At 50.8% G+C, this 15,051-nt stretch overlaps 2 protein-coding genes across 2 annotated transcripts; both read right to left on the bottom strand.

Annotated features, from left to right (window-relative positions):
* Positions 1–5,207: 5,207 nt before the first annotated feature.
* LOC308522851 (ATP synthase subunit gamma, mitochondrial) lies at positions 5,208–7,421 on the bottom strand. The gene has a single exon (XM_081096434.1). The coding sequence runs from the start codon at positions 6,721–6,723 to the stop codon at positions 5,827–5,829; it is 897 nt and encodes a 298-aa protein (XP_080952560.1). The 5' UTR covers positions 6,724–7,421; the 3' UTR covers positions 5,208–5,826.
* Positions 7,422–9,887: 2,466 nt separating this feature from the next.
* On the bottom strand, positions 9,888–14,194 carry LOC308522977 (uncharacterized protein; the record flags this gene model as incomplete). Its single annotated transcript, XM_081096574.1, has 3 exons — positions 9,888–10,845; positions 11,043–11,499; positions 13,902–14,194. The coding sequence occupies 3 exons, from the start codon at positions 14,192–14,194 to the stop codon at positions 10,495–10,497; spliced, it is 1,101 nt and encodes a 366-aa protein (XP_080952700.1). The 3' UTR covers positions 9,888–10,494.
* Positions 14,195–15,051: the final 857 nt, after the last annotated feature.

Below are 15,051 nucleotides of genomic sequence, written 5' to 3'. Positions count from 1 at the left end.
TGCTGCCACTCCGTTCCCAGTCTCCCCGGGAGGTTGTCATGAGACAGGTTCTCATTATTTCCTGGATTGTGACTAAGGCTTTCTGCTCCCCTCCCCCCCACCCCCTCTCAGGTCAGTTGCAGACCATATAAAAGCCAGTTTGCTCAGTGACTAGAGCGTTGGCCCATGGACTGGAGGGTCTCAGGCTCGATTCCTAGTCAAGGTGTACCTCGTACCTCGGTTGCAGGTTCCAAGCCCCAGTGGGGGTGCAGGAGGAAGGCAACCTAGAGATGGGTGTCTCACATCTATGTTTCTCCCCACCCCCCCCTTGTCTTTCCCTCCCATCTTCCTCCCTCCCTTCCTTCCACTCTCTCTAGAAATCAATGGAAAAAATATCTTGGGTGAGGCCTTGGCCCTCAGCCCCGAGGCGGTCCACGGCTCAGTGCAGCCATCTGGCTCCTCCTGTTTTGGTGTTGGCCTTTTGGTGTGTGTGTGTGTGTGTGTGTGTGTGTGTGTGTGTGTGTGTGACAAAAGCTCGCGAGGAGTTGGGACTTTGGGCCAATCTTGCTTTCACTGTCTGTTTAAATAATAATCTGTCTGAATCTAAAAAGCACTCGTTCCTTTACCAGCCACATTTTTCAACTTTGCCTTAAACTATCTCATTCATTCATTAATGGCCACAACAAAAAACCCACAACCAACCAAGTGAAAAGCAGATACTAATACCTTCCAGAGAACTGACGATGACGAAAATGAGGTCATGATTTCTTCTTGGCATTAGCCTCTCCTTAAGGACTTAGACACGGAGACAGGCATTTACAAGGCAGCGGAGACTGCCACAGAGGAGCAGCGTAGAGCACCATCAGGGGCCTAAAGGAGGCGCGCTGAGGGGCAGGGAGGCACCAGGAGATGGAGAAAGCGAAGTTTTCACTTGGGAAGAGAAGCACAGGCCTTCAGATCTGGTGTTACCAGATGTCGAGCCTTTTCCAGGCTTGTCTCTAACAATTGCTTTGGAGCCCTCAGTCCCACTGCTCAGCTCAGAAGTTCCTCCCGGGGGGCCCTTTAAGTCCACTGGTTAGGATCCCCGTTAGCTGAGGAGTGCACTGCACCAGGAGCCCTCTGTTTGCCTGACTGTGCCAGGCATTGCTCGTGTCCTACATGAAGCACTCCCCTTACTTCTAACACAACTCTGGTTTTTTGCATTTGGGAGTGGTGGGCAACACTGGGCTCAGCCATATGCAAGAAATTGTATTGAGGCCCTAGCCGGTTTGGCTCAGTGGATAGAGTGTCAGCCTGCAGGCTGAGGGGTTCCAGGTTTGATGCTGGTCAAGTCACATGCCTGGGTTGCAGGCTCCATCCCCAGTAGGGGGCGTGCAGGAGACAGCCGATTAATGATTCTCTCTCATCATTGATGTTTCTCTCTCTCTCTCCCTCTCCCTTCCCCTCTGAAATCAATAAAAATATACATAAAAAAGAAAAAAAAGAAATGGTATTGAGCTACACCATCCATGACCATTCTATTTCCCTTGGCCAGGTACTCACTTTGCCTCCCTGGCAACTAGGAACGGCCATATTATTCAGTTCTGTTCACTGAGGTGTAAGGGGAAGTAGTCTGTCTTTCAAGAATTGTACCTAGCCCTGGCCGGTGTGGCTCAGTTGGTTGGAGTGTCATCATGTGCACAGGAAGTTCTCGGGTTCAATTCCTGGTCAGGGCAATTACCTGGATTGTGGGTTCCCTGGGATTTCTGGGTCATACAGTGTTATGAACTGTATGTTTGTGCCTGTCCCCCTCCTCCCCGCAAAACTCACATATTGAAACCCTAACCCCCATGTGATGGTATTTGAAGATGACCACTTTGTAAAGTAATTATATTCAGACTAGAGGCCTGGTGCACGAAATTCATGCAGGGGGGGGGGGGGAATCCCCTCAGCCCAGCCTGCACCCTCTCCAATCTGGGACCCCTTGGGGGACATCCCTCTCACAATCCTGGAACGCTGGCTCCTAATCACTCACCTGCCTGCCTGCCTGATTGCCTCTCACTGCCTCTGTGTGCTGGCCTGATAGCCCCTAACTGTCTCCCCCCCCCCACCGCTGGCCTGGTTGCCCCCAACTGCTCCCTCCCTGCCAGCCTGGTCGCTCCTAACTGCCCTCCTCAGCCAGTGTGGTCACCCCTTACTGTCCCCCCTGCTGGCCTGGTTGCCCCAACTGCCCCCGTCTGCTGGCCTGGTTGCCCCTAACTGCCCCCCTCCGCCAGCCTGGTCGCCCCCAACTGCCTCCCCTGCCAGCCTGGTCACCTCTCATGCCCCCCACCCCAGCCTGGTCGCCCCATGTAGCCTGCTTGTTCAGTCGTTTAGTCATCCCTCACTAACCCCCCTGCCGGCCTGGTCATAGGCAGCCATCTTGTGAAGGCTTGAGGGTTAATTTGTATATTACCTCTTTATTATATAGGATAAGATCAAGAGGGTGGGGCCCTTATGATGGGATTAGTGCCCTTATAAGAAAAGATACAGGAAGAATATGCTTGCTTTTCCCTCTCCTCACTACATGAGGACCCAATGAGAAGTCCTCACCTGGAAACCGAATCAGCTGATTTTGGACTTCTCAGCCTCCAGAACCATAAAAAATAAATTCCTGTTATTTAAGCCATGTGGTACATGGCATGTTGCTATAGCAGCTGGAGCTGAATAATTTCTGTGGTCAGGATGTGCTTATTTTTATGGGAACCTGCCACTTTTCAGAGTGGGTGTGCCATTTTCCAACCCCATCAGCAGTGTCCGAGTGTGCCAGCTGCTCACCAGCACTTGCACGTGGCGTTAGCTTTTGAATTTTGTCCAACGCTTTTATGCATCAGTTGATCAGAGCATGTGGTTTTTCCTCTGGAAACTACTAATCTGGTGGATGACTGTGCTCTGAGTAGTAGGTGGTGTAACCCCACTTGCTGCGGGTGGTTCATTCTGTTTATACCCGGCTGCATTCAATTGGATAACATTTTGTTGAGGGTTTTTGTGCCGATGCCCATTAAGAGTTTTTGGATTGTAGTTTTCTTGTACTGTCTGCTCTTTTATTTCAATATTTTATTCTCTGTGCTGTTTAAATATGATAATTTCTATTGATTACAGTTATTTGCCCTGTCACCTGGATCCTTCCATTGAGCTCATACAGTGAATATTTTATTTTGGTTGTATTTCTCAGCTCTAAAATTTTCATTTGATTCTTATTTGTATTTTGTTTCTTTCCTGAGTTTTTCTATTTTTCCATTAATTCACTCTTACTTCCTAAGCATGGTTATTTATAATATCTTATTTAAAGTCTTTTTCTGATAATTCCAATATCTTTATTATCTAGGTATTGGCATCATTTGATTTTTTCCTTGCAAATTGCGGTGTTCCAGGTTCTCCCAGGCCTAGTAATTCTGCACTGTATCCTGTACATTTTGAGTCATGGTATCTGGTTCTGGGTATCATCTAAACTGTTAGATTGATTAGTTTGGTTTAGCAGGCAGTAGCCTTGGCAAGGGTCAGGCCACAAGTTCTGATCTGCACTGTGTGGGCTGTGGCTCCAATGTCAGTTCCGTTTTGGGAGCTGCCCTTTGCGTATGCCGCCCAGCGGTCAGTCTGGATTCTGGGTGGCGGTCTACTCTGTGGCTCCCTTCTCAATGCCTGCTGTCTGCTCCATGCACGTGCAGTGTAGGGGTGAGCAGAGGAGTTCATACATTGCTTTTGGGGACCACACTTGGTCTCCCCCCTCTAGGCAATAAACCCATCACTTTCTGGCTCCCTGAGGCCTCCATTACTAGCCATTCAGCTAGAAAGCTGGGGTTTCAGTGTCCCTGCCCTGCTGTTCACTCCTCTCAACTGCATCTGCATCCTGGTCCAGGCAGAGGACACAGAATGAAGGCAGGGGGACTGGCACCATGCTCCTGGGACCAATGCTCCTAGTCAGAGCAAAGGTGGCCTCCCCTGAGTATAAGGAGCCTTCCCCGGGACCCCTGCCACTGATGGGCGGCTGCCACATACTGCCGGGAGCCTGGGCCAGAGAGGAGAGAGCCCGCTTTCCTCCTGAGAGGAGGGAGAAGAAATGAATGACGTAGATAAGTTGGCAAACTTGGTGGTAAGAGGCTCTAAGAGCTGTGATCTTTTCTTTCTGTAACATCGGAGGCACAATCATAGTCACCTGCCCACGATGAGGAAGGTGGCGAGGAGGAGGACGGCAAACACTGTTGATTGAGCCACGTGGTCCCCAATCCCGTTACCAGACATGCAACCAGGAAGCGTCAGCAGCCTTTGCAGGGGTTTCTTGGAAAGCCTTCGCTTTTCCTAGTGAAGGAGACAGCCATGTCTGTGCCTCTTTCCCACTTCCTTCCTGTCATGACCCCAGATGTTGTTCCTGGAGCTGGGACTGCTTCCTCACGTTCTGGAAGTAAGCGTGAGGGGAAGCCAACAGAAGGGCAGATTCCCCAGCCAGACTGGCACTGTCCAGCTGCTGGAGGAGAGAGAGCCAGCAGCAACCCGTCCTCCAGACTCCTGGTTGCAAAAACAAACATTCCCACTGCAGGAAGCCTTCAGGAGTGATGGACAAGCTTTCAGAAAGAAGGGGAGTGAGGTAAAGAAGGAACATTGGGTTATAGATATAACACTGAAGGCCCAGATAAGGTGAAATCCATCTAAAAATGTTCCCTTTGGAGTATTTACTGTCTGTGAGAGTGAGTCGATCCAATGGGGTACTATTAGCATGCCAATTCTTATCAACGTTAGCCCCACTCACAGTAATTCCCCACTGAGATAAGCCAGCATCTCCTCATTAGGAGACCTCTGTGCATGCAAAATAACTCCCAGGACTCAGCAACGCCCTTTGGAGACCACCATGCACTTTGATAAGATGATCCGCATCACTTTCGGGTGAAGTGCAGGTCGACCACCATGAACAGATGCAACTCTGTCAGGTTTACGGCAGCGCCACGTGCAGACACGTCCCCGGGATACGTGATGCAGACGGTCACTGTATACATGGGGCGCCCAGAAACTCTTCCCGTCACTAAGCAGTGGCTCGCATGACACACCCTCGGAGGCATTTGCTGCTTTAATAGCTGGCTTATTCCTCTCTTAACTAGAGGCCGGCACCAAACCAAGAATCCCTACATTTTTAATAGCGGAAAATATACAGAACTCAATATATAGCCATATGCCCCAGAACTACAAAATATAATCGCCACCAGCAGATTCCAGAGTTAAAGCTCACATTTACTTCTCCCCCTACTAATCTTATGAATGGAGTAAGCGGAGCTCAGGGAGCCCACCTCTGTGTCTGGGTGACTCTAAGCACGGGACACAGCTGGATCTTCTGATGGCACGCTTCCACTTTGTGAGGAGCCCCCCGCAGCAGAGTTCTCCATGTGGGGTCACTGTGACGCCAGGGAAACACAGCGATGCACATTCTCAGAACAGTCTTCCCAGACTCCCTGAGAAAGGGGAGAGCCTGTTGCACCCTGTCAGGATACGTTAATAACACACACATCGGCCATTTTACATTTGTACAGGGAATCTGACTGAAGTGGGTAAAACTTTGGCGGACTCTAAATTGACTTCCGTGGTTTCATTCGTACAAGAGCGTCAAAATCCGGGGTCCCATTTTGCACACGTTTGTCTGGAAGATCATCTTTTTTTTTTTTTTTTTTTTTTATTGTAAGTTGTTTATTGTAAGATAATTTACAAATATCTTGCTGTCTTAGTAATTTAAACAATAGACCAATAATTTCTTCTGACCAGGACAGCAGTAAGCTAAAAACAAAATCAGCTGGCCGAATTTTCCTTCTTTACCTCTTGTCTGAGGACGAAACTTGATTTTCATTAATCCAGAGCTGCAGCACCAGAGATGATTTCAATCAACTCCTTTGTGATGACAGCTTGGCGGGTGCGGTTGAAGGTCAAAGTCAATTTGTCAATCATTTCAGAAGCATTCTTGCTTGCATTGTCCATGGCCGTCATCCTGGCACTTTGCTCACTCGTGGTAGACTCCTTCAGAGAATAGTAGATGATGTTGGCCAGAGTGTATTCCTGATAATTCTGCAGCACGTCAGCATCAATGTCATCATAGATACTCATGCTCTCAGCAGTTGCAATGGTATTAAGAGAAAAGATGGGTTTTTCTTCTGTCTTGTACGAGATGACAGACCTGAATCGATTAAAGATGATAGATCCTTCATCAAAATCATATCCAGAATTTAGTAGTTCCAGGGCAATGACTGATGCATCTCCAAAAGTAGGGGGTTTTCTTCCCACTTCTTTGAATGTCACCAGAAACTGGTCAGAATGAGTCCTATGAAGTATACCCCTAAGTTTATCACCAACTCCAACAATCTTAACTTCTTTCCCGGCTGCTGTGAGCGTAGCCACCTCATTTTTCATCTGTTTAGCAACCGAGGAATGGATAGCACCACAAAGCCCTCTATCTGAGGACACACCGATAAGGAGGTGTTTCTTCTTGTCTTCAGGCACCTTAATATCAGCCTTTTCATACAGAGCCAAAGATCCTGTTCCATACACTCGAGCTGGTTTCAGCTCCCTCTCAGCTCGGGCATATTTTGCTGCTGCTACCATTTTCATAGACTTGGTAATTTTCTGGATGTTTTTGATTGACTTCAGTCGCCTGGTAATGTCTTTCAAAGTTGCCATATTTCGAACTTGGATCCATTGCGGCTGCACGGCCCAGGCCGAGACCCCCACGACGCCCGCCCGAGAAAACATGGTGGTACTGGCCCTGGTGAAGGTCGGTCAGACGGGTGTCTGGAAGATCATCTTATTAAGAACGTAGAGGACCCTGACAAGGCTGCCTTGTGGTGGCTGAAACACGGTCACAGCTAAAGGGGGCCAGGAGGAAGCCGGAGGGGCAGGCATCAGCTGGCTCATCTGGAGTCTTCATCTCCCTTTTCCTTCCCTTCCCATTAAGAGGGTCATCAACCTTACATAAGCATAGACAACCCACCTCATTACCAGAACAGTCCTCAGGCCGAAGCCACTCCCTGAAGACGTGTAGTCATCTTACTGTCTTCACTGAGTGATCTCCAAATCACATTGTAAAGGAGATTATTCTTTTTCCTACACAGGAAATTTCTTAGTCTCATCAGTAATGTATATGCTCTTGTGAGTTTTCGTAAGAGATTAAGTCCCTTTACTCACCAGCCTCCTGACAATGACCCTGGGCGTTTCAGCCTAGATCTTGAGGTACATATTCTCTTGGGCCTCCTCAATCCTATTCTCATATTTAAAATCTAGTAACAGAAAGCAAAATGAGAAATGTTTAAAAAGTGCTTTCATCTTTGGTGTGAGAACTCCCATACTTAAGGTATAAAATGGAAAAGATTATCTGTTTTTATACGGAGTAACTCACATTCTTTCTCAACAGGGGACATGCATTTGTCTAAAAAGAAATACACAGTCGTCCCTCAGTATCTGCGGTGGACTGGTTCCAGGCTCACCTACCCACCCCCACCCCCACCCCCACCCCCAGTAGATACCCAAATCGGCGGGTGCGCAATTCCCTTGTATGAAATGGCACAGAACAATGCACACAGTTGGCCCCTGCATCTGCAGACTCAATCTGTGGTTGGTTGAAGCCGAGGCATACAGAGAGCCAACTGGATACGTACGGAGAAAAATGTACATAAAGTGCACTTGTGCTGTTCAAACCAGGGTTCGAGGGGCCACTGTACTATGTCATCGTTGGTGCCAAGAGCAGAAATAGAACGTGTCTGAGAATGTCTTTCAAGAGCTACTCTCCGGATGGAAATCAGAAGTTCAATTCAGCCTCGTCTGCTTTTCTGCTTATCAATACAGTAGCCAGAAAGCAAACAAGGCTGACATAAGATGGCCTGTGTTCTCTCCTTTGTGACCTTTGAGAGGACCCTGCTCATTAAGACCCGTGATCGACACTATTGAGCTACTGGTGCCTGGTGTCTTCCTCTGTTGAGAAAGTTCTGAGTGGATGCTTTGACTCCCTCCCAGGACCGACGCACGTGTGGCTTTTCCTGTGCCTGAAGAGATTCGAGCTCTGACTGAAGGCTTTCCCACACTCGTGGCACTGGTAGGGCCTTTCCCCGGTGTGGATTCTCCGATGCTGAATGAGGACTGCGCTCCGGCTAAAAGCCTTTGCACACACGTCACACGCGAAAGGCTTCTCTCCACTGTGGATCCTCTGGTGGAGCATGAGGGCTGAGCTCTGACTGAAGGTTTTGCCACACTCGTCACACTTGCGCTGTTTCTTCCGAGAAGGATTTCTGTATCTTCTATCCAACGTGCCATCTTGGCTGCCGGTTCCTCTGGATGTGGAACTCTGGGAAGTGTTCCTGTGAACGGTGTTAGGGACATCGCCATGCAGTTCTACGCCCGAAGAAGTCTTTTGCCTCGAAGCTGATTTCACATTTTGAGTTCTAGTGTCCTCATCTGAAATAATACACAGAAAAGCCAATGTCACCAGTTCCTCCGTTCGGAAAGAAAGGAAAAGAGAACGATCCAAGTGAAATATACATGGTTTATGTATTAGCTAGCATGCTTTACAATAGCGTCACAATGTGGAGGAAGGAGAGGATAGAGCAGAAAACACTGAGATCATAAAGCACAGGGGAAAAATGAATAGACCGAGGAGGCAGTCAACTAGGAATACGAAAAGCTCTATGTAGAAGGTAGAACGGTGAGTAGGGACCAAAAGGTATCTCAGAGACTGAAGGAAGTCTGGGCGAAAAGAGGAAGGGCCTCAGATCGATGTTTCTCTCTCTCCCCCTTTCTTCTCCTCTTTCTGAAATCCATTAAAAAAGAGAGGGCTCAACTACGGTAGTAGGTCGTAATAAACAAGAGTGTCAATCAACAAAACAAAGCTTAATAATGACACTTGAATCAATAATTACGGAAGGAGACGAAGAAATCCAAGGGGACACAAAGGAAGATGGAAAATAAGGTCAGAAAATACAAATTAGGCACACGCGCGCGCACACACACACACGCACACACACACACAGGTGCGGTGGGAGAACACAGAGCTAGGATAACAGCACCTCAAGAGATCCAGGGTAGCACAGGGTACCCGTCTAGAAACACCGCCACTCTTCTGTCGCTTACAGTGCTACTTAAATGGCATCATTACTGGTTCAAATGGAAATCATCTTGTTAGTAATGGCAAGGAGCTCAACTTTCAAAGCGACCAGAATGTCTAGTCACTACTATCGAAATCCCGGCAACAGTTAGCACCTGACAGCATGGAGACCAAGATCATCCGCAGAAGCTCCGACATGACAGGACTCTGTACCGAGGAAATCATGTGGCAGCCGTAAGACACGCTTCTGTTAGCCTGTCATGATTCCGGTTCTCTCTGCCTTGAAGTGAAAGATCCTGGGCCTTCTGCTTTTGGTTTAAAATTTCTATGCATTTAAAAAAGTATGTTTTCATTGATTTTTAGAGAGCAATGGAGGGAGAGGGAGAGAGAGAGAGAGAAACATCGATGTGAGAGAGAAACATTGATCGGTTACCTCCTGCACACACTCCTACCAGGGACTGAGCCTGCAACCTCTATGCATCTTTAAAAAATGTAGGAGAGGCCTCTGTGAGGACAGTCACAGCTGGAACACGGTTCTTGCCAACAACAGGAGCCCAGGACGTGGCTTCGCGGCTGATCGCTTCGTTAGTTATCAGCACATCAAGCCGCGGAGGCTGGGATGGTTTCCAGCCCCATCCCCGTGTCCTGTGAACACTTCCCCTTCTCCTCGGTAAGCCCAGCGATCGCTACACTGCAGAGACCAAGTGCGCAAGTAGGCAGTTTGACAAGTTTCTACTTCCAAGCCTCTTGGAAGTAGATCTTGTCAAACAAGAGTGAGGAATCTTTTCTAAGTGTCCCTCTAAATTTTTATATATTGTTTTTTCTATAGTTTCTAATCAAAATTCCCTGGGGGAAAAAACCTAACCTTCCTTAGCTGACCAGCCACTCCTAAAATTTAAAGAAGTGGGGGCGGGGGGAGGGGGAGAGAAGAAACTGGGGTTCCCTCCCCATAGCACTTATTTTTTAGTATCTGCAATGGAAGAGCAGACTGCTGAGCCGGCCATTCTGAAGCATTTCCATAAAAAGTGACGCGAAGGCCAGTTTAGAAGGAGAAGGAGAAAACCAACCACCAACAAAAAGAACGGGAAGGAGCAGAGACACATTCAAAGCCTGTGAGAGCAACATCACGGCCGCAGCGACATGGCGAGGTCCACACGGGATCCTCTCAGTAACCCAGCAAGAGTCGCACAGAGCAGGACACAGACCAAGGGCCCTCTGACAGTAAAAGGGGTGGATCGAGGCCAGTGGGCGCCCTCCTGGGCCGAGACTGCTTGCTCTGGCTTCGGTCAGAGCAGCTGTGCTTTCATCTGTTTTAAATATTGGAACTCCGCGTAAAAGTTCATTTGAAAAAACGATCATGCCGCTTGAAAAAGGTTTGACAATCTTGATGGAGATGATGCCAAGAATTTTTAAAATCTGCAGATTTAAATCTATGAGAAAGAACAAGCTAGGAGAATGTCCATCAGCACGACACGTTGAGGTCGAAGGCAGAGGGAGAAATTCCCACAGTGGGGGGTGCAGGGGGGCGGGAGAGGGGGGGGCTGGAGACCTCCGTGCGTGCTCGGGGACTGGCCGCCTGTGCCCTCAGCGTGGCTGGGCCCCCTGTGCCCACACCGGGAGCTGGGCCCGCCCTCACCGCGTGGCCTGGAGGAGTGGTGCTCCCGCGATGGGCACGTCAGCTGGGGCATCGCAGGCTGGGGCATCGCAGGCTGGGGTGGGCCACTTGGCGACTCCTGGGTGATTTCCTGAGCTGCCACGTCCTCTGCATTTTGTCCCCAAACCTGGAAACAGATTATCTGCGGCTGAGGCAGGACCTTGGGATAAAGTGAGAGAGACCCCGGGCCACAGGGAAAGGGAGGGAAACAGCAGAGCCACGCCCTGTTTCCTGGCACAGCTGGGGGCGCACTCACCCCGCTACACACCCGGCTGAATGGAGCCCCTGACCCAGCCGGGGCGCTCATCCCCGACCCCTTCGCACCTGCTCTGCGGGCCCGTCGAGCTCCCTCTCCAGCTCCTCCAGCATCGTCACGGCCTCCTCCCCGCTCTCCGGCCGGCGCGCGCGCAGCCAGGCCTGCAGCTCCGCGGGCAGGACGGCCAGGAACTGCTCCAGCACCAGCAGCTCCAGGATCTGCCTCTTGGTGTGCGCCTCGGGCCGCAGCCACCGCCAGCACAGCTCCCGCAGCCGGCCCAGGGCCTCCCGCGGCCCGGGGGCCTCCTGGTAGCCGAACTGCCGGAACCGCCGGCGGAAGGCCTCGGGGCTGGAGCGGCCCCCGCGGGGCAGGCCGGGTTCCGGGTCCCAGGCCTCCTCCTTCCCTTCCATCTTCACCGCGATGCAGTCGGGCGCCCCGGCAGCGGGTGGGAGGCACGTTGGTGCCGACATGGGCGCGCAGGGCTCAGGACCGCCAGGCTTTACTTCTCCAGGAGGGGGAGCTCTCCTTAAACGGGACGAAAGAAACAAGTGGAACAAGACAAAGACTGTAAATGCTCCTGAGAACAAAACAATTAGGACTAGAAACAAGACTGGCCAGAAAGTACTGCTCTTCATCCTCACATACATCATGCTCTCAAAGAATACGCCCTTCTTTAAGAGAATCAAAGAGCTCAAGGATCCAGTGAATGCATCCATTCAGACATGAGTAACTCCCACTTTATCCTGAAAACCATGCCCACAGGCTGACTTCCTGTAAACAGCACATTGAGAGACCAGCCAGGATGGCATAGGAGCTCCGGGCACACAGGCACAGGGCAGCCTGGGGAAAGCTATGCCTCTGGGACAGGCTCAAAGGGCCGGTTAATTTTCTCCAGCCTGCTGCAAAGAGTTCTAAGAAATGGTCTCGAGATGGCACAGGAATTTTAGGGATAAAATGGGACAGGTTTAGGAAATTTTAGAAATTTTGGAAATGAAGGGGACCATGGAGGCACAGGGCTGCAGAGCAGCAGAAGGTATATTTCCATAGAATAGGGAAGCTGAAAAGCTGCAACAGGTACATTTCCATAGAATGGGGGAGCTGGGAACAGCAAAAGGTCTATATTTACAAAAGGAGAGAGAGAGAAGGAATCCCTTCGTCCAGAAGAAAGCCCAAAGGGAATGGGAAAATAAGGAAGTGGGGGGGGGGGAGGGAGTACCTCTCATGTCCATTGTGAGGTTGGATCTTTGAGCCCAGGAGGAACTATAGCAGTGGTTCTCAACCTTCCTAATGCCGGACCCTTTAACACAGTTCTTCATGTTGTGGTGACCCCCAACCATAAAATTATTTTCATTGCTATTTCATAACTGTAATGTTGCTAGTTATGAATCGTCATGTAAATATCTGATATGCAGGATGTATTTTCATTGGTACAAATTGAACATAATTAAAGCATAGTGATTAATAAAAAACTAAGGGAATGGTGACCAATCAGGGGGGATATCAAGGCACCAGGATCTGCAACCTTTATAAGCCATAAGGAAAAGGAACTCAGGGGGAACCTTTCCCCCTCCCTACGTGGAAGTCCATTCTGGGGGACCCTTTCCCTCTCCCCAGGTGGGAGTCTGTACTTGTTCTTCAATAAATCTCCACTTTTGCTATACCACTTTCTGTCTGTGGATTCATTCTTCAATTCCGGAGGACAAAGAATCCAGGTTCCAGTCCAAAAATCCCGTTTCTGAGAGCAAAGGGCTTTTGTGTGCATTTTTGTAATGTTTACTAATTTTTAAAAACAGTATTATTTTGACATTAAAGGAGCCATTAAAAAAGGTAATCACAAATCCCTCTACCTTAACGTATTCCCATTTCCCCCCATACTCACTTCTACTTCCCATCCGTAACACTTATATTATTTAGTGAACTGTATCTGTTGTACAGTCTTAGGTTGTTTTAATTGTTACTATTATAAATAACGCTGGGAGGCACATTTTCATGAATATGCTATGTTTCTTCTTTTTAAATTATTTTCTTCAAGTATGTCCCAAGGCCTTGCCTTATTGAGGTCCAATGGGAGTGGCAAGTTCTGTCTTGCTATGTGTTACCACCTACATTACAGAAAAGACGACCAGTTCACAATACCACCAGCAACGTAACTGTGGATGAGAGCAGCAGCTTCTCCGAGAATCATTAGCGTTCGCGGAGGGGGCACTGTTCTTCATGTAACGTTTTGCTGAGGACCAGTTTGCACAGCACCATTTCAATGTCACCAGGTAGATGATGATCAGCATCCGATGACCGACTGAAAACTCTTACACGCGCCCCTGTTTCTCCCTGATGTAGCCCGACATCCCCCTCCCGCCGCCACTGCACCAAGCCCAGTTCTAGGCACCCCAGCCACGCTGGGCAAAGCCCATGCTCCTTCAGGCTTGCGGATGAGAAACCGGGCCGGGCGGGCTCAGGTACCGCGACCTCGGGCCAGGGGGCGGGGCTGGTGTCCGCACCCAGGCCACCCACACAGGGCCGCGTGGTCAGGAGGCCGGAGGCGGGAGCCCCAGCTTGGAGGAGGGCGTCTGGGTGGCGCCATGAGCGGCGGGAGGGTGGGCCAGGGGTTGGGAGCCCTGTGGGGTGTCGCATTGAGGGAGGGTGGGGCCCGGCTCCACGAGGGCTGGCGAACTACGGACCCGGGACAGCCCCCCTTCCCCACCTCCCGGGGGATGCGCGGACCTGCGGGGAGCGGCCGGGAGATGCGGGGCCTCGAGAGGAGAAGCGCTGGGCGCGGGATGGGGTCTAAAGAGGGGTGCGCGGAGGAAGGGGCGGGGTGCCGGAGGAAGGGGCGGGCTGCACCCGGCGGCGCCGCCCTCCCCCCGCCCCCCATCCCCGGGACGGACGCTGCTCGGGCCCAGCGACGGACGGGAGGCGGCGGCGCTCACCTCGGGGCGGAAGGACGACCCGCGCTCTCAGGGAGGGCCGGGGGGCGGGGCTGCAAGCTGCTTCCGGTCCTCGCGGCGGGCTGGGCGGAGCCTGGGATAGCGGAGCGGTTGCCCTGGAGACGAGCGGCCGCGTCTGGCTTTCGGAGGCGGGGCTCCGGAGCCGGGGGAAGCGATGACCTCCGCGGGTGGGCGCGCAGCCGCTCCGCCTCGCGGTTCAAATCAGCAGCATTGCTGCTTACCAGAGTGCCTTTCCTTAACGATTGACTCCTCTTGCCATCACCCGGGAAGGTCATTCCCACTTTCCAGGAACTAAAACCGCGGCTTCCGTGACTTGCCGAGGCCCGCGGGTCACCGCGAGGGGAGGCTCCTGGGCTGGCGGCCGCTGAGCACGTCCCCTGCGGGTCCATCCCCGCCACGGGGGCGGGGTCCGCTCCCAGGCGAGCGGGTTGGACCACCCACACGTGTCTTCTCAAGAGAACCTCATGGCCCTTGAAAGGGGTGAGACGACCTGCTCTCGAATATCTGGGGACCAATATGTATGTCTCTATTCCCTCCGAAAATCCTGTCGGTTTAAAAATTGGAGCCGGTGAGCTGCAAGGCCACAGCCCCACGAACGGGCTTGCTCCTCCTCCCCAGGGACTCTTGGGAATGTTTGTAGAAGGAAGTGGAGTTAGGGGAGGACAGAAGCTTGAAAACCGCTACTGTTCATGAATAAACAACAATGAGCAGAAATAAAGCGCTTTTGGTGTGAGAGAGAAAGAAGCGTGTTAGTGCCGGGATCTGAACGTGTTGAGAGAAAAGGCTGGTGTGGTCCGTCTATACCAGATCTAGGCAATTCCGGGAGGAATTTGCACCTTAGCCTACAGTGACATTAAATTTGAAGAAATTCTTGTTTCCACAGGGGCGTTCGCCGGGAATTTAAAACAATCCTTCCCAGGCAATGAAGGCAGTGGTGTGAAATAGGTGGTTTAGGGAGAAAATGGGCAGCTGTCAAAAGCTCCAAGAATAAAGACCTGTGAAAAGCCATTGGACTTGGCAAAATGTGTGGGTGAATTCATGGGTTCTCATTCCAACCAATAGCCAGATCCATGCATCTCAAGTTTAAAAAAAAAAGCAAGCAGCAGCAGCCCTGGCTGGTTTGGCTCAGTGG

The sequence above is a fragment of the Myotis nattereri genome (genome assembly GCF_964212035.1).
Source record: "Myotis nattereri genome assembly, chromosome: 8".
Lineage (NCBI taxonomy): Eukaryota > Metazoa > Chordata > Mammalia > Chiroptera > Vespertilionidae > Myotis > Myotis nattereri.
This window is presented reverse-complemented; position numbering and strand designations above follow the sequence as displayed.